Raw genomic sequence first — 20,167 nt, 5'->3', positions numbered from 1 at the left:
CCGGAGCCGACGAATTCACCGGATTTATCCGAAAAATTGTCCTTCAATTCAAGGACTCTTGCCCCTATTTCTCGGTGGTGAACAGTAAACTCGAACTCGTACTCGGTATTTCCTACCGGTTGAGCCTCGGTACACGGACTTGCGCCCGTACAACTCCCCATCGACCTCTTTCTTTCCACTCGTCTCACCCCCCTGCACCCCTCGGCTTTCCCATCTTGCCCCCCACCCCCCGTTCCGCACCGTCCGTTTTCTTTCTTTCGGTTCCTCTCCTCTCTCGCCGTGGGACCGACCTCCGCTCTCGTACCCTTGAACCTACCAGACGTTCGCGGCGTTGCCGACTCTCCCAACTATGTCGTGCTTTCATCCCAAGAATTTTCATATACTACGTAGGTACAGCCAAGTCTTCTTTATACGAGTGGATAAAGGAGACAATCGAACACAATGGGGAACTGGCATTGTTTTTTCTTCTCAATTTTTTTTTTCAAGTTCATGACCTCGATGGAACGTTTTCCATTCCATGACGTTTTAACCCTCGAGTGGTCGCACCTCTCCACCAAAGGTATCTGGTCGCGTGATGAGCGCTGCGCCGTTCCGTGTATTTTACCATTTTGAGAAAAAAAAAGTTCAAAAAAATGATGTCTTTATGATTAAACGAGTAACTTCGAACTTCCAACTAACAACTAATATCAGTATAAAACGAGAAACGTGAAAATATTCAAAAATTGATTTCCATTCGGTGCGAAAATTTGACATTTAGAGGTTAAACACAGAGATTTTGACCGAGTCGAATTTTTAAGGAATTTTAATTTTTAATCGGTGCAAACATGCACAGAACATAAATTGTTTAAATGTTTGGCATGGTGGAAAATAGGAATTCCAATTTTTTCAGATTTTTTCTCAACAATGTTTCAGCGTAAAAAATAAAAATCGAAACAGAACCGCGCTCGTGCCATGACGCGACCGATCGAGGGTTAAATAAAAATTGCTGAGTTATTGATGATTGAGCTTACAATGTCATTATGTCGGAGAGAAAGCTCAATCTATCGGAAAAGTGTTTGAGCTGATCTAAGCGGCGGAATGGGGAACTACGAATGCGGAGTTGTGACGTCATGAAGACAGAAACTGGTTTCAGAAGATGATTTTTAAGGAATTGATACAGTTTGAACTGAGAGAAAAAATGAGTTTGACAAAGAAGGTTTACTTGACCCAAGAAAATATTCTCTTATCAATTTTAAAAATCGTGAAATCTCGTGATAAATAATTTCATAACAAATAATAAAAGTTCTCCAACAGAATGAAAAAACCTTGAGGCTTACTTGATACAAGAAAATATTCTCGTGTCAATTTTGAAAATCGTGAAATCTCATGATAAATAGTTTTATGACAAATAATAAAAGTTCTCCAACAGGATGAGATTCTTCTGTCCCGAGAGAATTTTTAAGCGTTCTCAACACTAGAAATAATGTCTTTCCCGTAAATTCATGTAGTTTGCGTTATAACTAGATTTTTTTTCATCAGGACTTTGATTACATAAAATCTTGAACAAAAAGCCCAACACGTGAGATCAATTTTCTATATACTTGAATTGATAATGAAAGTGTTCGTGGCGCAATCGAATCAAGAATTCCTCAGTCGAAGATGATGAGTGATCAGATCGGGAAAATGTGAATTCTCAATCCATTAAATTCTAGATATACCGCAACTATACGAATTTATGGGAAACCTTATGCTAACACTTAAAAATTTTCTCGGGACGAGAGAATCTCATGCCGTTGAAAGACTGCTTTCTCTCAGTGTGAGCACTAAATTATTTACCAGGAGATTTTACGATTCTAGAAATCGACAAGAGAATATTTTCGCGTATCAAGGAAATCATCTTTGTCAAAAGTAATAATAATAATTTTATTGCAAGATAGTATGACCTTTAGAGTCTTTTCCACTCCCTTTCCATAGTATATCTTAATATATCATAGCTTTTGCTACCCCTAGGAACTTACAAAACGAAGATTTTGTGTAGGTACATAGGGGAGGGTGGGGTCAATGGACACCTTCGACTTTTTTTAAATTACTCATAAGTCAGAAACAAATTTATCAATTGAGCTCAGTTTAGGCCCGTCACAAAGGGAAAGAATTGTTCTTTGTATTGAAAAAAAAATTATTGAATTTTATCAACATTTCAACCCTTCATTCACATTTTAAAAAACGTCAGAAGTGTCCATTTTACCCCACCCTCCCCTATCTTTGTCAAAAGTAAATAGTAATTTTTTCCCTTAGTATAGTGCTTTTTAGCTATGTAGGCTGTACCGTCAATGCCCCGGTTGTTGTCAACACGGCTTCTTAACTATTAATTCGATTCGTTAACTGTCAACGAAAGGCGTTAATAATTAAGAAGTCTCATTAAGAGCAACTAAATTCTATGAGTGCACGTATAGGGGGCTAATAGCTTCATTTCCTCAATAAAGAATCACTTCAACAAACGAAATCGTTACTTCAGGGTGTTTTTTAGCATTCACAAGTGTCATTCTTCCATAAAGCAGGCTCAATAAATTAATATCTTTGGAAATAAAGAAAATCATATGTACCAGTTTCTGCCACGTAGAGAAAGAACACGCAAAAGTAATATCACCAAAGATTAAAGATTACAATAACCTTATATCATCCGTAGAACCCCAAGTGGGTTAATCCGTCAATGTCCCCATTATTATCACGGAGGCCTACCGCGCCCTTTCGAAGGGTCTAATAAACACATTTCCCCAATAACGAATCAGTTAAACATACAGAATCGTTACCTCAGGGTGTGTTTTAGCATTCATAAGCTCCTATCTTTCATAAAGCAGATTCAATAAATTAATATATTCAGAAAGAAAAAATTGCCCGTGCCAATTTATGCCACGCAAGGAAAGAACTCGCAAAAGTAATATCAACAAAGATTAAAGATTAATAGGACATTATGTCAGTAGGCAATAAAATTATCATTTGAGGAATGTGACTTTATAATCCGAGCCAAAGGCGAGGATTATAATCGCATTCGTCAGATAATACTTTTATCGCCGTGTGGCATACAATATTCTATGTCACCAGGCCCGAAAACTGCGATTCTAACCTCGCTTCGCTCGGTTTATAGGGCCAAGTGTCATAAAATGACATTATATCATCCGTAGAACCCCAAATAGGCTAATCCCTCAAGGTCCCACTATTATAATCTAATAAATACATTTCAGTAGTGAAGTGGTAAAACGGAGATGCGAAATTTTCATGATTACATTTGTTGTAGCTCTCAATCGGCTCTATAAAAAAGATCATAACAAAAATTTTGCTGTCTCTCATAAATTCCGAGATATTGAATTGAAAACTGGTCAATAGTAAAAATTGACTTGTACCGTTTTACCACTTCGCTACTCATTTTCTTAATAACCGGTCACTTCAATAAAGGAAATCGTTACTTTACCTAACCTAACCCGATCACCTGAGCAGTATCCTCAGCCAATGAGGAACTACCAATACGGGGTTGTGACGTCATCATTAAAGAGTAATTCTTAAAAACGACCGATTTGCTTAAAAATGATAGAAGCACTAGGGGGCCTACGCCCTCTGCTCGCTCCGCGCGCCAACCCCCATATGACCTCCGTGATCCTTATTCTGATCCTTGTGACCCTTAATATGATCCTTGTGACCTTTATTTAGACCTTCAATCTGACCCTTGTTACATTTATTTGGACCCTTAATCTGACTTTTGTGACCCTTATTTGAACTATTATTTTGACTCTCATGGACCTTAATTTGATCCTTGTGACCTTTATCATGACCTTTAATCTGACCCTTGTAACTCCTGTTCTGACCCTCATGACCCTTAATTTGATCCTCGTGACCCTTGTTCTGACCCTCATGAGTCTTAATCTGACTCTCATGATCCTTATTCTGACCCTAATGACCCTTAATTTGATCCTTGTGACCCTTGTTCTGACCCTCATGACCCTTAATCTAATCTTTGTGACCCTTATTCTGACCCTCATTACCCTTATTTGGACTCTTGTGACCCTTAATTTCTGTAGCCTTAATTTCGAGTTCCAAATTTTTATTACCAGGAGTCGATTTGGATTTTTATAACATAGAGGGAAAGAACAAATGTTAGGAACAAGAATAGAAAAGGCTGTTTCCATTCCCCTTCGCGGTTTTCAATGTCTGTTAATCATATTCCTGATTCTACATAGTTCCCCACGTCATAAAGAATGCACAAATAGCGGAATTTAAATAACTGAGGCTCATGGAGAATGTATTCTTTGCACGCAACGTCAGCGCAGTTGAACCAGACCGAGGGTCTATTCTCAGAGGGTCTAGAATCTCCAGACCACGTCACAGAAACAACATTGCGTTAAAAAAATGGGAAAAAAGAATCGAGGGGAGAGGCAAAAAGACACTGGAGCGGAAAAAGGGGAGAAAGTCCGTTGCGATCGGTTGGCCCAGTTTCACAAAAAGAAATAAAAGGCATATAAAACCTGGGTGATGATTATATCGATTGAAAACTCTCAATACCCCCCTCGATTTTGAGTGAGTGGCTATTGCGAAGGGAGGATTGTGTCGACGCAGAATATAATCCCGCGAACATTGAGGATTCGGTGAATCATCAACACATACAACACGTGAAACTAAATTTCCTAATGATTAAGATGAATTTAATGTAGCGGCTCTGAAAAAAATTGAATAATTTTTTTCTCTGTGCATGGGCTTTTGTGGGGTCTACTTTAAAATTGATAGTTTATCTGCTTCAAGACTTCGAAAATGGAGATAAATGAGTCGAAAAAAATGACAATTTTTTTAGATGCTTGCTTGAAAAAAAAATCTTATCCATCAACGAATGATGATGCAGTTGCTCCGACTTTTCTGTCACCCAGAGCGTTCTCCAGAAAATCAACCATTATTCAGTTGGTCTCATTAAGGTGTATCCCAAGACAATATCCCCCAAAAGTTAGTCCTTATCGATTTCGGGAAAAAATCGAAATGACTTAATTTATTGCATTCTCGTAAGTTATTCAGTTTTTGTATTCTAATGTGTTGTTGATGAAGGCAACAATAAATGTTTCAATCAAATAAGAAATTGTTTGTTAATTAATTGTTTGAATCAAATAAGAAATGATTTCACGAAATTTCCATTTTTTAGAGTTGAATATTGCGAAAACTATGTACCATAGAATTTTACAAAAAATTCATCGTATGTGGAATATATTAATCCAAGTATCCAATCATGATGAATCCAAGTATCATTTACAGTTTGGTACAGACCACAGTATAGATTCAACCATTTTCAGTCATCAAATTTGCCAATTAAATTACTTGAATTTAATTTTCAAAAAAATCCTGAATATTCAGCGTTATTCAAATTACATTTTGTGAAAAATTGGAAAATTGATGCTGTATAAATGATTTATAAAAAATGCTCGTAATTTTCAAAAATTGCAATTTTCAAATTCTTTCATCATTCTTCCTCCAAAAGTAAACTTTCTAATTTTTTTTCACATTTTTAAAATGTTTTCCAACGGTTCAATAGATTCTACCATTTTCAATAATCAAATTTTCCAATTAAATTGCGTGAGTTTAATTTTGAAAAAAATCGTGAATATTCCGCGTCATTCAAATTCCATTTTGCACGCGATTATTATTTTTTCAACATTCCTTGTTTATAAATAATAAAATTGAGCTTGTTTAAACTTTCGGAAACCTCATTTTTCTAAGCATGAAATCGATTTCTGGTAAAATTCTGAATATGAATAAATTTGTTACGATTCTGAAGAAATGATTTTTACGTCGGTAAATTGATTGTTTACAAATGATCTATGAAAAATTATCGTAATATTCAAAAATTGCAATTTGTCAATCATTTCATCATTCTTCCTCCAAAAGTAAACTTTCTAATTTTTCTAACGGTTTAACATCGAGATTCAAATTCAGACCCGCAAAGTTTAAACAATAAAATCATCGTAAAATGTCCGGAAACCTGGGATCCAAAGGAGCTCAAATGAAAGCGCTGATATTCACCGACAAAAGTGGAAAATCATTTCCCGGATAAAAAAGAGCCAAAGTACTAGGACATCCTCAATAAACCTCGTCACCAATGAATGAGTCCTTCCACCAGTGCCGCAGAATCTTTCAAAAATCCACCCAATGAGGCATGAAAAATCTTCGGTCACTGTCTGCGCCATTTTACGACTGCAGAAAACCGGTTCCCAAGACGCCTCGCTTTTTTCGCAAAAAGAAAAAATGAACACAGCCGTAGCCGCGCGGTGTTCTCTCACACACGGACAGCGTGGAATGTTGATTTTTGCCTCGTGTTACCGCTGGGAACCTAACCTACATTATTATCACGCTGTGGATAGACCGAGATGATGCTGGATGAATAGCCGATCCACACGACCGGGTCGTTATCGAGGAACAGAGGGGGCAAAAAGGGAAACTCCAAAGAGACGATGATGAATTTACGAGACTCGACTCCTCGAGAATTTGAAAATGAATTCAGCCGAGGAATGAATTATTTTTGTAAATATAACTAGGGTGTCCCCAAGGAGGAAAAACACGCTGGAGTCGCTCCTGGCGTGGCCGAAAATATTTTTACTACGTCTACGTGACGGGAATTCGTTGACTGTTTTATTTGGAGAACGGATCGAGGGCCATTAGCAAGCGCTTTTTGTTCTCACTAACCTACAGCACTGGCTCATTACCATTTTTCAATCGTGACTGTCATTCCAATGTCTATTACCTCGTTCCTTGCCGATTGTTAAGGATAATTGAGGGAATCTAATCGCAGTTAATCGAATGATACTGCCCCAGTTAAATTGTTTGGGAGAACATTGGGGATGACACGGAGCTTTTGTTGAGTCCCTCGTCTTTGGAATAATATCTGGGGGCTGGAGGGCTCAGGGTTGCCCGCCACCCTCCACCCAGAGACAATTTATCAATGGGCTTATCTGATTACACGATTGAGAGCCGAAATCATGAATAAATACGTCATATAATATCCAGGAAACTCCACAGCATCCGATCCATCATTCTCGCGTCAAAAATTCCTCTGAATAATCCATAAAGTTTTGGTTACGCATCACCGTTTCGTCCCGAGAATTTACAGTTGGAGGATTGAGAGAGAAAAAAAAATGCGGGTCACGAGGTTGTTATTCTTTTTTTCCTCGTACACACGAAACCGGTTGGTTTTCGGGCGTCTCGAGTGACTTTCGAAAATTCCTGGAGAGATGACGTCGTAACCATCCCAGACCTTTCACGGATAAGCAGTTCCCCCCCGTCCACCCCCTTCCGGCGAGTCTTATGTTTATTCAGTGTAAAATGTGTAAATAGGGGAAACAGTTATGTCACTCCGACGATAACTCATTCGTTTCTCTCTATCTTTCACATCTTGTGACCGTGAATTGTTTTCGTCAGGGGAAGTAATTCAATATTGTGTCATGGTTATGGGAGAGATCATTATCGGGGGAATTGTTATGGCGGTTTGTGAGGTTTATTATGTGTGAATGAGGTGTAGAGGTGTTTTGAGGGTCGGGGATGGGGGACTTGGGGGTGAATTAGTCAGGGAGTTGTCGGAGTGTTTTAGACGTAAATGATGGGCAGGTGACATTTATAGTTGAGGATGTCCAAGTGGATCTTACAGTTTGGTATAGACCACACTGTAGATTCAGCCGTTTTCGATCATCAAAATTGTCAATTAAAATGAGGGAGAAAAATTTTTAACAGCTCGTGAATACTCAGTGCCATTCAAATTACGTTTTGCATAGAATTATGATTCTTTCAATATTCGTTGTTTAAAAATCAATAATTGAAATTGTTTAAACTTTGGAAAACCTCATGTTTTTAGGCTTAAAACGATTTAAACCATTTTCAATCATTAACTTTGTCAATTAAATTGCGTGCGAATTTTTAAAAAAAAATCATAAATATTCGGTGTCATTCAAGTTACATTATGCACAAAATTATGATTTTTTTTTAACAGTCGTTGTTTAGAAATGAATAATTGAAATTGCTTAAAGTTTGGAAAACCTATTTTTTTAGGCTTGAAATCGATTTCTGGTAAAATGCTGAATTTGAATAAATTTGTCACGATTCCTAACAAATGATTTTTATTCTGGAAAATTAATTGTTTAATTATTTATACAAAATGCTGGTAATTTTCAAAAATTTCTGTTTTTAAATTATTTCATGAATGCGCCTTCAAAAATGTTTTCTAATCGTTCAATAATCAAGATTCAAATTTAAACCTGCGAAGTTTAAATAATAAAATTATTGTAAAATGTCCGGAAATTTAGGGGCAAATGGGGCTGAAGTGAAACTTCAGATGTTCGACTACAAAAAAAAAGAAGTATTTCCCTGGGGAAAAAATAGCTAAAGTCCTTGGATATCCTTAATTAAACCCTAAATTGGTCACCATGCGAGAGAATCGTCGCACAGCTCAAGTTCGCTTTTCAATATCTGTTGACCGGCCGAGTAGAAAATTTGAAAACAAAAATAAATTCTATTGTTGAAAAGTGTAAAAAAAATCGCATTTTTTTCGACGATTTCCCAATTGAGCGTTCGAAGGTCCATCTGCCAATAATTAATACACAGAGTAGATCTACTTCTATTTAAATTATCACGAGCAGGAAAATTCACACATCTAATGACCCAACTATTGTCAGTGTTCCATCAACAAATATCCAAAGGATCTCTTCAATAAAACCGCAATAATGAAATTATTATCGATAGTATCAGCTCCAACACATGTTAAACAATAGTGACTTACCCCACTGCCTGTCCCTCACCAACAACACAATGAATAGATGAAGAAATCGATGAAATACCACCTTCACCTGCAAAAAAGGACTTTCATCACAAGCACGAAGTTCACAACATGTTCCTTACGATTTCAAATTTTCATTAAAAAAAAATTGCCGAAACCCGGGATCGAACCGGGGACATTTAGATCTTCAGTCTAACGCTCTCCCAGCTGAGCTATTTCGGCCAAAGGCACAAAGCAGAATATTCCCTGAGTCGTCCACATTTTAAACCATTTCCTCTCCACAAAGTTTTTATCTAAAAAAAATGGGACTTACTTAACGATTTGGGAGGCTCTGGAATCGTCAGTCTCTCGAGTTTTTCCCTCACTTTATCACTCATCATCTCCTGTCTCCTCCATTCATTGATTTCACGCCTCAGTGACTGCACTGGCTCGTCAATTCCACCGACATTTCCTTGGAATTCAACTCGATCATTATTCTCAGTGAAATCAAATGGCTCGTAACTCTTTTTCAGAGGTGAACGTCCCCTCAGAGGGTCTCTCAGTTTATTTTTGTGTGGAAGAACTCGGGGAGTTCTCGGGACCAGACCGACTGTTTTGTTTTGTTGTTGTGATGACGGTTTCCCGCGTTTTTGGGAGAATCCGGAATTTCGTGATTTTGGGGCTTTTGACGGCATGATTTTGAGGATTTCGAACGTGCGGATGTCCCCGAGCTGTTGGGGCTCATTTCAGGGGCATTCGGTCACGTTTAAAACGTTTTGTTATTCGGTTTTTATTGAAATAACTGGGGAGAGAGTCGAGGCGGTAGCGGACGCTCGAGCGTCTGAGGCACAACTAACGACATCTCCCGAATCGCTGGGGATACTGGGATGCTCCGGCAGAGAGCGCTGGAAACTGCTTGTGAGGCCCGCGGAATTTCGAATATTATTTCGATTTTCCTACGATATTTTTTTATTTACAGGGGGCTCATGAAATGTGACTGGAGTGAATAGTGTATTATGTCTCACAGGAGAAATTTAGATTACTACACGGAGAAAAAATTCTAGCAAGAATTAATGTGCTATTCACCAACCCATGGGGCCAAGCCATGGTCGTAAAAAAATTCAGATGTGGCATCTGAAATTAATAATTTTTAGCATTAATTCCACGGAAAATTAGTGTAAGATGTGCAAAAATTAGAGCGCCACAACCGAATTTTTCGGTGAACGAAATCAGGAAAGTTCAGGTATAAAAAATATTTTTGAATTTTCAAAAAATTGAAAATTTAACGTAATTTGGTGCAGAAGATTCTTTGGTTAACTCTTGTTTGAAAATTCAAGTTGATTTTTATATAAGTCTATCAATTTTCTACATAAAACACTATTTAAAATCCTTGGCTGGAATTTTGTTACTTGTTGCAAATTTTTATCACTTCATAATTCCACTAAAATTTCACGGAATTTCGTCACTGCAAATGTAAAATTTTCTGGAGAAATGAATGGAAACATTCAATTCCAGTTCGATCATTTCGTTAAAATTCACAGAAGTAATCAAAATGCAAATAAATCCATTGTTGAATTCTCGATTAATTAATGCGTTAATCGTTTAAATATTCAATTTCGAATTTGAACATTCAACTAAATTGGAGAACCCTCGTCTTCCTGCTGTTCAAAGATTTGTAATTCCATAGAATTTTCAGTGAAACTTAGAATTTCTTTTTTTCCTAAATCGAATTCAATGCGTCGCTCTCCACAAAATTCCCCCTAAAACCGTTCAAGACATTAACATTTTTCTCCAACAGCCTGAAACCCCAGTCACGAAATAATTCAGTTAACCGTAATTAACAATGACAACTCCACCTCACTGATTCGATTGTTCCCAAGAAATTCCGGACCTCTAACCGTCATTTGTTCTGTTTATAACGGACCCCACTGGACATCTGTTCAATTTCAACCCTTAATAATGCCTCTGGCACCTGCAGATGCCGCGCATACGGAAAAACCGATGAAAATTACGACTAAATACCTGTTTCCACGCGTCCTACGTCAAAAGTTAATCAATCCGCAATTTCAATTCCCTTTGAAACGCCGAGACAATCGTTTTTAACGCACCAGCAGCACAACAAAAGAGTTTTTGAAGAATATCTTCGAATCCAAGGGCGATAACGAAATTTTCGTAATAACCTTTTTTTCAGAGCGAATCGAGGGCTGCAAAAAAGGGATGAATAAAAATTTTGCTATCTCTCTTAGATTCCGAGATATTCATTGAAAACTGGCCACTAGTCAAAATCGACTCGAACGGTTTTACCGTTTCGCTACTGAACTGCGCCGGCGAGTATTCTACTCAGTGTGAGCCAGTTTGGAGTTCCGAGACGTGTAGACCATAACCTCAATCGTTAAAAAAATTGAGATTTCCACTGGGGATTGTTTATCGCTGTATTTGTGAATTAATTCAATTTTTTGACAATGGCAGCAGCTGTTCCTGGGGTGCCTGTCGATGTCGAGGCTGAGCAGATCAAATCAGTGAGTTTTTTCATTGATTAATTACGTGAAAACCCCTTAATTCATTATCTAAAAATCCTCAAACGATCCCCTTCACACGTATTCACAAAAAAAAAAATTTAATATGTAAAAAAATAATTTTATGGAGACAAGAAAAAAGAATAACGAAATTATTTTCAACAAAAATTTTCAATAAAAATAATTTTATGCAGACAAGGAAAAAGAATGATGAAATTATTTTCAACAAAAATTTTCAATAAAAATAATGTTGTACAGACAAGGAAAAAAAACAATAAAATTATTTTGAAATTCAGTTCAAAGACTTCTTGACGTCGTACAACAAATTATCAGAGGTGTGCTTCATCGACTGCATATCCGACTTCACAACAAGGGACATTCGAGATAAAGAGGAGAAATGTGCCCTCAACTGCATGGAGAAGTACCTCAAGATGAACCAAAGGGTCTCCCAACGATTCCAGGAGTATCAGATGCTCATGAACGAAAATGCAATGGCGAATGCCAAGAAAATGGGACAAATGTAACAATAATTATAGCTAGATATCTGTTTATAATTCAGGATTATTGAAATAATCAAATAAAGTGTTCGTTGTATTTTTATATAATTCTCATTAGATCGATCTACGTTTACATCGTTAAGAAATCCTTTCGGTAGTACTACCATTGCCGTAGCAATTACATTTGTATTCTCGTGTTTGGGGGAGCGTGGGGCAAAATGGACAGTTGACTTTGTTTAATTTTTATAACTGCTGAACAAATTCGTCAATTGAGCTCAGTCGAGGGAGAGAATTGTATTTTTAATGGAAAAAAATCCCATTTTGTCAGCAATTCAACGAGTGATTAATTGGCGATAACATAAGCCAATTAATTATATTTTTATATTCTCTAGAGCTCTGGTATGTCCTTAACATCTTCGGACAATTAGGTAAATTAATATATTTTTTGTTTTTGTGTTTCGAAGCGATTTTTATCAATTTAATGATCAGGATTTAACTAATGAAAAGATTTCGAAGTTTGTAAATTAGTGGGCACTGAAAGAATTATTTTGTGATGCTTTCTTGTGGATAAATTCAATGAAATCCCGTGGAGGACTGTTACGGCTGTGAGAAGGTGCGAAGAAATTAATTGACAAAATTAATAATTAATTCATTAATTTTAAGTGAGTGAAGGGTCCATTTTACCCCGCCCTCCATTATTGGTTTAAGGATAGGGACAGTGTTTTCTTACAGTGAAAACGAAAGATTTCAAACCAGCTTTGCTTATGAAATTATGGGAAGATTATGAACATTGATGAATTATTCTGTTGGAAGTGGTGAGAGTAATTAATCGGAAATTTCGCACAGAACAGAATGTTTTGTCAACAGCCTGAGCACATTTTTCTCTTTACTATCGGAACTTTTAGACTTAAAAAATGCCTCTCTGTTACATTCGGTTGCACGTTATCCAAATAATTTCGTAAATATCTTCAAAACGAGTTGATTCAAAAAAAAATCAAAGAAAGGTTTTTTGAAGCTGATTTCCCTCAGAAAATATTTAAAAAATGAACAATTCCATTGAAAATTGTAAAAAAAAATATTTCCAAAGTGATTTGAATTGCAATTGATACAGATCAGGAGATGATTTTTTCAGCTTTGAAAATTCTCTACAAAAAACAATTATCTATAAGAATATTTGCAAAATAAACTGCAAGTGTATTCCAAATGTTCTACAAATTATCTCAAAAACGCCTCCAAAACGAGTTGATTGACGGGAAAAAGTTGGTGGATGTTTTTTTAACTCACGGAAATCTCCCAAGCTAAAAAATTATTCCAACAAAAAGCCCCCACCACTTCCCCATCAGCCTCACCCCTTCAACTAGACTTGGACTGTCCAAAATGGGTATTAAACTTGGGAGTGCTCCCGACCTCAGCCTCCATATTATGCGCCCCCCACTCAAAGCTCATGGGTTCCGAGCTGTTCTGCGAGTGATTGACAACAGGAACAGCAAAATTTCCACTGAACACCGGCACCTCTGGATTAGCCACAATGACCTCAGGATTCGGCGATTGTGGGGGTGTCTTCCTCAGTCTCTTGTAATCAGAGAACCTGTTGAAGGATACTTGATCGACGCATATCGCCTGGGTGGTGTGCCTGGTTTTGTAGAGAATGGGACAGCTCAGGTCCCCCTTTAGAGAGAGGCTGTACAAATTTGCAAGTCTTCGTAGTTTCTCCCTCTCAGGCTGCCTCATCGCGTGCAATTTAAGTTCACTCTGCGAGGGGTCTTGAAGGAATCTCGAGACCTTCTCATTCGCCGAGGTGATGATGGAATACCCAGGCTTGTTGTCCACGTGGCGCCTGCCAGCTCGAATTTCCCTGCCATTCAAGACCCTCTGGCGATAGTTTATCAGCGTCTGGAGGGCTGGATCCGAGGACATGACCTTCTCCTCGGTCGTACTCTCGTCGTCCCACCAGCTGGACTCCCCGATCCAGTCAGATTGCTCGTCGTCCCCCTCGTGATCCTCCTCGTTCGCCCTGATTCCCGCCTCCGAGTCACTCGAGGATATACTCGAGCTCGATATCCTCGAGCAGTCCATGGCGTTCTCACTTCGCATTTTGCCCCGGTGGCTCTTCGATTTGGAGTTCCTCGTGGGCTTCGGCGAACGCATCTCGCAGTCTATTGAACGCTCTCGACAGGAGCGCTTGCGTTTGCCACACCAAATTGTACTGTACCTGGTGAAAACATTGTTCAGGGCTGGTGAATAAATTTTGGGGGATAAAATACCGTCAGTGAAATGCTTTTCGACTTTTGTAATCGAACATCAGAGCTTTTGTTTGAGCCCCGTTTGACTCTAAGTTTCCGAGCATTTTACAATGGTTTCAGTAGCGAAGTGGTAAAACGGTTCAAGTCAACTTAGCTCTTATCTGAGTTTTTGAGGAATATCTCCGAATCTAAGGGAGATAGCGAAATTTTTGTAAGGACCTTTTTTGTAGGGCGAATTAAGTGCCATATAAAAGGTTTTATGAACAATTTTGCTATCTCCCTTAGATTCTGAGATATTCATTGAAAACCGGCAAATAGCCAAAATCGACATAAACCATTTTACCACTTCGCTACTGATTCCCTGTTTTCATTGGTTAAACTTTGCATGTCTGAATTTTAATCTCGATATCGAACGGTCAGAAAAGATGTTAAAAATCGGAAAAAAATAGAAAGTCTGTATTTGGAAGAGTATTCATGAAATAATTTAAAATTAGCAATTTTTAAAAATTACGAGCATTTTCTATAAATGAGTTATAAACAAACAATTTTCCACCACAAAAATCATTTGTTCCGAGTCGTAACAAATTTATTGATATTCAAAATTTTACCAGAAATCGATTTCATGTCTAAAAAAATTATGTTTCCGAAAGTTTAAACAATTTCAGCTATTTATTTATAAACAACGTATGTTTAAAAAATTTTTAATTCACTGCAAAATGTAATTATAATGACGCTGAATATTCATGATTTATTTCAAATTTTTCTCCCGCAATTGCATTGACAAATTTGATAATTGAAAAATATTGAATCTATAGTGTGGTCGGTACCAAACTGTAAAAGATACTTGGATATCCTTAAAGCTCGGATAGATTATCTCCCGTTTTTCTATCTTTATAATTGAAAATATTTCTGAATGTCCATTTCATTTTGCATAACGTAGAAGTCTCTAAAAAGTATCATTGAACAATAAAAAACAGTAAAAAAATTTAACATTTCCAAAGAGTGTTTTGAATAAAGATTAACAAATGTGTCATTGGAAGGACATTGTGAATAATAATTAATATAATAATACCTGTTCTCACAGTTGTTCCTGAACAGTCTCTTCTTCTGTGTGATCGCCTGGGAGGTCGAGGGGTTGTTGGAGTCCACTGCCATTCGCTTAAACTTCCGCTTGCGTTTTGTGTTTATCCGAGGGACGAAGTACTCGTTGACAGAGTCGGACTCGACGTTGCTTATGGTGTTTAGATTCCAGAAACGAGCGAAAGACTCGCGTCTGTCTGTGTCATCACTGTCAGACTGGTATTTTGTGACTGAGGTCTTCGGGATGCGAATGTCACAGATGGAGGAGGAACTGTCTTCTGAGTGTTTGTTTGCATTCAGGGAAGCTGAAAGCATAATAACGTCGAGTCGTTCTATTTATTTCTCTTTCAAAAGTCAAATGTCTCAATTTCTCAGAATTATGGATAAAAGAATGACATAATTTTCAGGTATTTTTAAAAGATTTTGTTTGGTTCCTCCTTACACTTACGAATGTTCCCCGTGGACCTGGCACGCCTCCTCAGGCCCCATCGTCGCTTGACATTCGTCGAGTTGCTGCTCTCCTCCAGTGCCAATGACAAATCGTGCACCAGTGCCTCCATTTTAACTCGCAGATCCACTGGGACGGCTTTCAAAACCCGCTCCATCTGAACTCTACGAAATAACCCTGAGGGAAAACATTATCACGTTTATTATTAGTACGACTATGCGTTTATTCGATGAAGTGGAAAGTCACGGGTGACATAATTGGTAAAATTGGTGTCACATGACACGTGAGAGTAACGAATCCCTCGGGCAATCGTCAAATCAAATGCCTTGAACTTGACGATTGTCAGGTATCGAAGAGCAACAAACAACATTCATGCAGTTATATACGAGTGAGAAAATGACGTTCGCCAGGCGCTCGCGAAGCCAACACACCTTTATGTTTATCTCAGCGCACCTCCACTGGACAGACTGACGTTGATATTCACCATTCAGCAATCCAGCGAATTTCAGTGTTTATGTTCTTTGACACTGTTGACGTGTCATCATCGACAACCCGAATATTCACTTGTGTCAATTGACGTTGATTGTTGAGTCGGTGCGGGGGAAGTGGTACAAATAAAACGGGAGTCAACACTCTCTCTTCATGGGTGGACGACTCTGCGAATCAGCAGATGCTGTTTTGTTTAAGGGGCGGGTGGGGCAGGGAAGGGGGGCAGTGAGTGGCGCCCTCTGGGGGATTGTTGCACATCAGTTTTTGTTGTTTTGAAATGCACCGGTTGATTATCAACAAGTCGTTATTTGTTGGCAATTCGACATGAGTCAGAAGGGCGATCAGTCGAGTCAGCTGTCAGGTATGTTTCTTGTGTTTTCGGGATTGTTGAGGATTTTATGGATTCAATGAGTCTCAGGAATTGAGGTAGGGTTCTGTGGTGGAATGGGGTAGTCTATTTTGGAATTCGGGTTAGGATTCATATAAACAGTTTTCATTATGTTGGTGAGGGGAGAGTGGATGGTAGGATTGAAGTTGATGTGAAAATGAGGTGAGTGTTCATTAGAAAAGAATGATGAAATTTTTATACTTTTTGAGGTTTTATGGGGACATGACCAACGAGTTTTTGCCAAAGTTCTGGATCTTTTGAGAATTCAATGGAACTGTGAGTTGATAAAAATTTACAAGTGCAGTGGAAATGTTAGCTCACAATTTTTAAGGGGGTAGGGCCTGGTTGTGTCAAGGGCAGTTAAGAAAATCCTCAGTTAAGTATTGGAATGAATAAAAATAATCTGCCAATCAATTTCGATCAAAAGTTCATCGAAGGTAGTTCAACAAAAAACGAGGTGTATCGGTGCATTATTCCTATTTGTCAATGAATAAATTTACTCCAGACATAAATTTATTCTGACGATTTGTTTGGTTAACAGGGCTGTGCAAATGGCCCTTGGAATTTTCTTTAAGATTGTAATCTTCAAAATTTAAGTTGTTTTTACTTCTTAAAGGATATTCAAGTATCTTTTACAGTCTAGTAGGGGAGGTTGGGGTAAAATGGATACTTTTGACTTTTTTTTAAATGTTAATGACGGGTTGAAATGTTGATAGAATGGCATAATTCTTTTTTTATTGCAAAGAAAAATTTTTTCCCTTCGTGATGAGCCTAAACTAAACTCAATTGACAAATTTGTTTCTGAGTTATGAGTAATTAAAACAAAAGTCTAAAGTGTCCATTTTACCCCACCCTTACCCCCTACAGACTACACTATAGATTCAGCCATTTTCAATCATCAACTTTGTCAATTAAATTGCGTTTAAATTGTCATTTTAATTGCGTGAGAATTTTTTTTTTCAAATCATACATTTCGCGCGGAATTATTTGTTTTTTAAACATTCGTTATGTATAAATAAACAACTGAAATTCTTTAAACATCCGGAAACCTTATTTTTTTAGGCATGAAATCAATTTCTGGTAAAATTCTGAATATTAACAAATTTGTTACGATTTGTTACGATTGTTATAAATGATTAACAGAAAATGCTTTTCATTTTCAAAAATTGCAATGTTTTAATTATTTCATCAATCTTCCTCCAAAAGTAAGCTTTCTCATTTTTTTCAGATTTAAAAATGTTTTCTAACGGTTCCATATCGAGATTCAAATTCAAACCTGCAAAGTTTAAATAATAAAATCATTGTAAAATGTCTGGAAACTAGGCTCAAATGGGGCTCAAATGAAAGCTCTGATGTTCGACTACAGAATTAGAAAAACATTTCACTGGAGAAAAAATAGCCGAAGTACTTGGATATGCTTAAATCTTTTCGTCTGTGTTCTGCAAATTTTTCTGGTGTTTTTTTCCCACTATAACATGTCGATTTCAACAATGCAATTTCCTCCCAATTGAGATCCCGTCTACCAGAGTTCTTCATTCCTTAATTTACCCATTTATTTAAGATTTATTGCGTAATTAATGGTATGGGGTTGCTTTTTAAGGTTTCTCTGGGGTCTCGGTCATTCGCAGCTCGAGTCCACAGCCCCACGATGTCACTCAACCATCAAAACACGGGGATACTGAGAGGCTGCTCAATGACGTTGCTGAGTGCGAGGAGACAATCACTGAAGCTGCGAGGGTTCAGTTAATCCAGGAGTGTCTCCAGGAGGTGGCGAATGACGGGGGACTCCTCCCTCCGGAGACCTCCTCCAAGTTGAGGCAAATTATCCAAGCGCAGAGTGTCTACAAGTACCTGAAAGTTGCGGTGGACATCGGGGATGGCATTCAGACTCAGTTGTTGGGGATCACTGATGTCTCGAAACCAGAGTTGAATACTGATGAGAGGAAAATGGTCAAGGCTGAGGTTGAAAGGAAAATCCGAGACAAGTGCCAGAAATTCATCACAAAGTTCGTATTTTTCTTGTTTTATTCCATCGTTTTTTTTTCACAAGTCGTTCTTTTATTTCCATTGATTTTTTTTGAGTAATGAAGAGGTGGAGAACGTGAGTGGAAAATTTGAGGAGAATTTTATGAGCAACGGGATCCTTCAAAATTATTTAATGAAGTTAATCCCCAAAATATTTGCACATTACAGATGCAAATTTATTTTATTTATTTTATTCAAGAGCATCTGATTTGAATGAATATTCCTGATTTCTTTGGAAACGTCTTTCAAAGAAAAAAAATTTCGAAAACTCATTAAAATACCTTTTTTGTAGAGATGGTTACAGATTATAAAAAAAAGATTTCTTGTAATTAATTAGTGAACTCATTCTTTCCCGAGATTTCTGTAAAGAAAAATGTATTTTTTGCAAATACGGTGATTTTCTCGAATAAATTTGCTAATTTTTCTAGTTAAACTTTTTCTAATTTTGCTAATTAACTAAAGATTGTGGTTCAAGAAAATTTATCGACATCTGCGTTCAGGCAATTTCATAGAATATGAAAAAAAAAAAAACTATATTTTCTTATGAACCCCATGGGTTCGGAGATATTTGTGAGAACCAAAAGATTTCTACATGACTATTCCAACGGAATCGAAACAGTTCATCCACCTGGAGATGTCACTGAATAAATGTTAAAAGATAATGATGAATAAATAATTCCCTCAACTGTTCATTGTTCCACGAATCCCCAAATTCCTTAGATGTTAAAAAAATGACGATGAGTCTGACCGATTTTCTCTTTATTAATGTTTCAATTCTCCTCTCCACAATAATTCCCTAAATTAATATCTTGATTTATTCCTAGATACGAGAAGTTAGGTGGGAATATCAAAGAGGCAATGGACACCAACAAATCCTGCGCTAGGCTCGACTTATCCCGAATGAACGAGTCCCTCTTGAGCGATTGGAAGGAGAAAATAGGTGAAGTATGCAATGAGTACCAGAGGGACGTGGTGAAGTTGGCAGAGTTGTTGGAAGACTGGAAGAAACTTAAATACGATGACGTCGAGGAGATTAACACGAAGAAGGCAGAGACTAAGCTACTCCAGTCGCAAATAGCTGAGATCCAGGCGAGGCTCACTAAAATTTCGTGTACGATAAAGATGTTCAAAGAGACGCCGACAACGATCACTGCCTTCAAGACCATCAGCCACGAGTTGGACGAGAAAATCGCCCATGTCGAGGGGGAAATAAAGAGGAAGAAACTCTTGAAGAAACAGTATGAGGACCTCCAGGGGACTGAATACGATGAAGTGCTGAAGAGGTACCTGGACCTCTGTGCGACCATAAAAAAGGAGGAGCGATTGTTGGAGATGCTGTGAGAGGATGTCAAAAGTATTTGTGTATATTGTACTGTAAATGGAGTAAATTGGTGATACGTTTTCACTACTTTGAGAGGTCGCCCGATTTATTATCCTTGATCAAATATCTTTTCAAAAATATCTGCGTCGAAATCTTCAGGACAAATTTGTCTTTCGATAATTTTTCTGAATAAAGATTATGTGCTTCTCAAAAAGAACTGTGTTTTGGGGCTAAATCCGTGTATTTTGAGCAATATTTTTAATAAAATCTGAAATTTCTTCGATATTCTAGCTATTATTGTAAAAAAATGTATTGAATTCCATTAAAGGAAAAGAAGCTTGTGAAATTTCAAATTTTTAAATGAATCAAAGAAATTTTTGTGAAAATAAGACGATCTGTTGAGAATTT

At 37.5% G+C, this 20,167-nt stretch overlaps 4 protein-coding genes and 1 non-coding gene across 8 annotated transcripts in view; 2 read left to right on the top strand and 3 right to left on the bottom strand.

Annotated features, from left to right (window-relative positions):
• The window catches only part of LOC107048630 (filaggrin), a 65,880-nt gene extending 55,030 nt beyond the window's left edge, over positions 1-10,850 (bottom strand). For 2 of the 3 annotated variants that reach the window (XR_001461691.2, XM_015271894.1), the window contains exons 1-2: positions 9,087-9,589; positions 8,777-8,843 (exon numbers count right to left, since the gene is read on the bottom strand). Coding sequence is in view for 2 of the 3 variants with exons in the window: in XM_015271894.1 (XP_015127380.1) it covers positions 8,777-8,843; positions 9,087-9,447 (428 nt within the window). In the remaining variant the exon portion in view is untranslated. Of the gene's footprint in view, positions 1-8,776; positions 8,844-9,086; positions 9,590-10,774 lie in introns of those variants that run through there. The other variant, XM_029126822.1, reaches the window with a different exon arrangement.
• Positions 8,923-8,995, bottom strand: Trnaf-gaa. Its single transcript has one exon. It is a non-coding gene; the product is annotated as a tRNA-Phe (tRNA).
• Positions 10,851-11,063: 213 nt separating the features above from the next.
• Positions 11,064-11,873, top strand: LOC107048634 (mitochondrial import inner membrane translocase subunit Tim9). The gene is made up of 2 exons (XM_015271899.1): positions 11,064-11,271; positions 11,565-11,873. The coding sequence occupies exons 1-2, from the start codon at positions 11,215-11,217 to the stop codon at positions 11,790-11,792; spliced, it is 285 nt and encodes a 94-aa protein (XP_015127385.1). The 5' UTR covers positions 11,064-11,214; the 3' UTR covers positions 11,793-11,873.
• Positions 11,854-16,215, bottom strand: LOC107048632 (G patch domain-containing protein 2-like). 2 transcript variants are annotated; one of them, XM_015271896.1, is made up of 4 exons: positions 15,968-16,215; positions 15,531-15,713; positions 15,081-15,393; positions 11,854-13,977 (listed from the first exon to the last, which is right to left on the bottom strand). In XM_015271896.1, the coding sequence occupies exons 2-4, from the start codon at positions 15,691-15,693 to the stop codon at positions 13,119-13,121; spliced, it is 1,335 nt and encodes a 444-aa protein (XP_015127382.1). In that variant the 5' UTR covers positions 15,694-15,713; positions 15,968-16,215; the 3' UTR covers positions 11,854-13,118. The 2 variants fall into 2 exon arrangements, with proteins under 2 accessions (XP_015127382.1, XP_015127383.1); XM_015271897.1 differs by having other exon boundaries at positions 15,537-15,713.
• An 82-nt stretch (positions 16,216-16,297) lies between these two features.
• Positions 16,298-20,154, top strand: LOC107048633. Its single transcript, XM_015271898.1, has 3 exons — positions 16,298-16,386; positions 18,014-18,419; positions 19,263-20,154. The coding sequence occupies exons 1-3, from the start codon at positions 16,350-16,352 to the stop codon at positions 19,777-19,779; spliced, it is 960 nt and encodes a 319-aa protein (XP_015127384.1). The 5' UTR covers positions 16,298-16,349; the 3' UTR covers positions 19,780-20,154.
• Positions 20,155-20,167: the final 13 nt, after the last annotated feature.

The sequence above is a fragment of the Diachasma alloeum genome, unplaced genomic scaffold (assembly GCF_001412515.2).
Source record: "Diachasma alloeum isolate Michigan unplaced genomic scaffold, Dall2.0 Dall_scaffold_00195, whole genome shotgun sequence".
Classification (NCBI taxonomy): Eukaryota; Metazoa; Arthropoda; class Insecta; order Hymenoptera; family Braconidae; genus Diachasma; species Diachasma alloeum.
This window is presented reverse-complemented; position numbering and strand designations above follow the sequence as displayed.

What these genes read in the sequence shown, in the direction of transcription:
- LOC107048634 (XM_015271899.1), top strand. Translation starts at nt 11,215, where the DNA reads ATGGCAGCAGCTGTTCCTGGGGTGCCTGTCGATGTCGAGGCTGAGCAG. An exon ending in AGGCTGAGCAGATCAAATCA is followed by an intron (nt 11,272 to 11,564) that starts GTGAGTTTTTTC and finishes TTTGAAATTCAG; the next exon opens with TTCAAAGACTTCTTGACGTC.
- LOC107048632 (XM_015271896.1), bottom strand. Translation starts at nt 15,693, where the DNA reads ATGGAGCGGGTTTTGAAAGCCGTCCCAGTGGATCTGCGAGTTAAAATG. An exon ending in CACGGGGAACATTCGTAAGT is followed by an intron (nt 15,394 to 15,530) that starts GTAAGGAGGAAC and finishes TTATGCTTTCAG; the next exon opens with CTTCCCTGAATGCAAACAAA. An exon ending in AGGAACAACTGTGAGAACAG is followed by an intron (nt 13,978 to 15,080) that starts GTATTATTATAT and finishes TGTTTTCACCAG; the next exon opens with GTACAGTACAATTTGGTGTG.
- LOC107048633 (XM_015271898.1), top strand. Translation starts at nt 16,350, where the DNA reads ATGAGTCAGAAGGGCGATCAGTCGAGTCAGCTGTCAG. An exon ending in TCAGTCGAGTCAGCTGTCAG is followed by an intron (nt 16,387 to 18,013) that starts GTATGTTTCTTG and finishes TTGCTTTTTAAG; the next exon opens with GTTTCTCTGGGGTCTCGGTC. An exon ending in TGCCAGAAATTCATCACAAA is followed by an intron (nt 18,420 to 19,262) that starts GTTCGTATTTTT and finishes ATTTATTCCTAG; the next exon opens with ATACGAGAAGTTAGGTGGGA.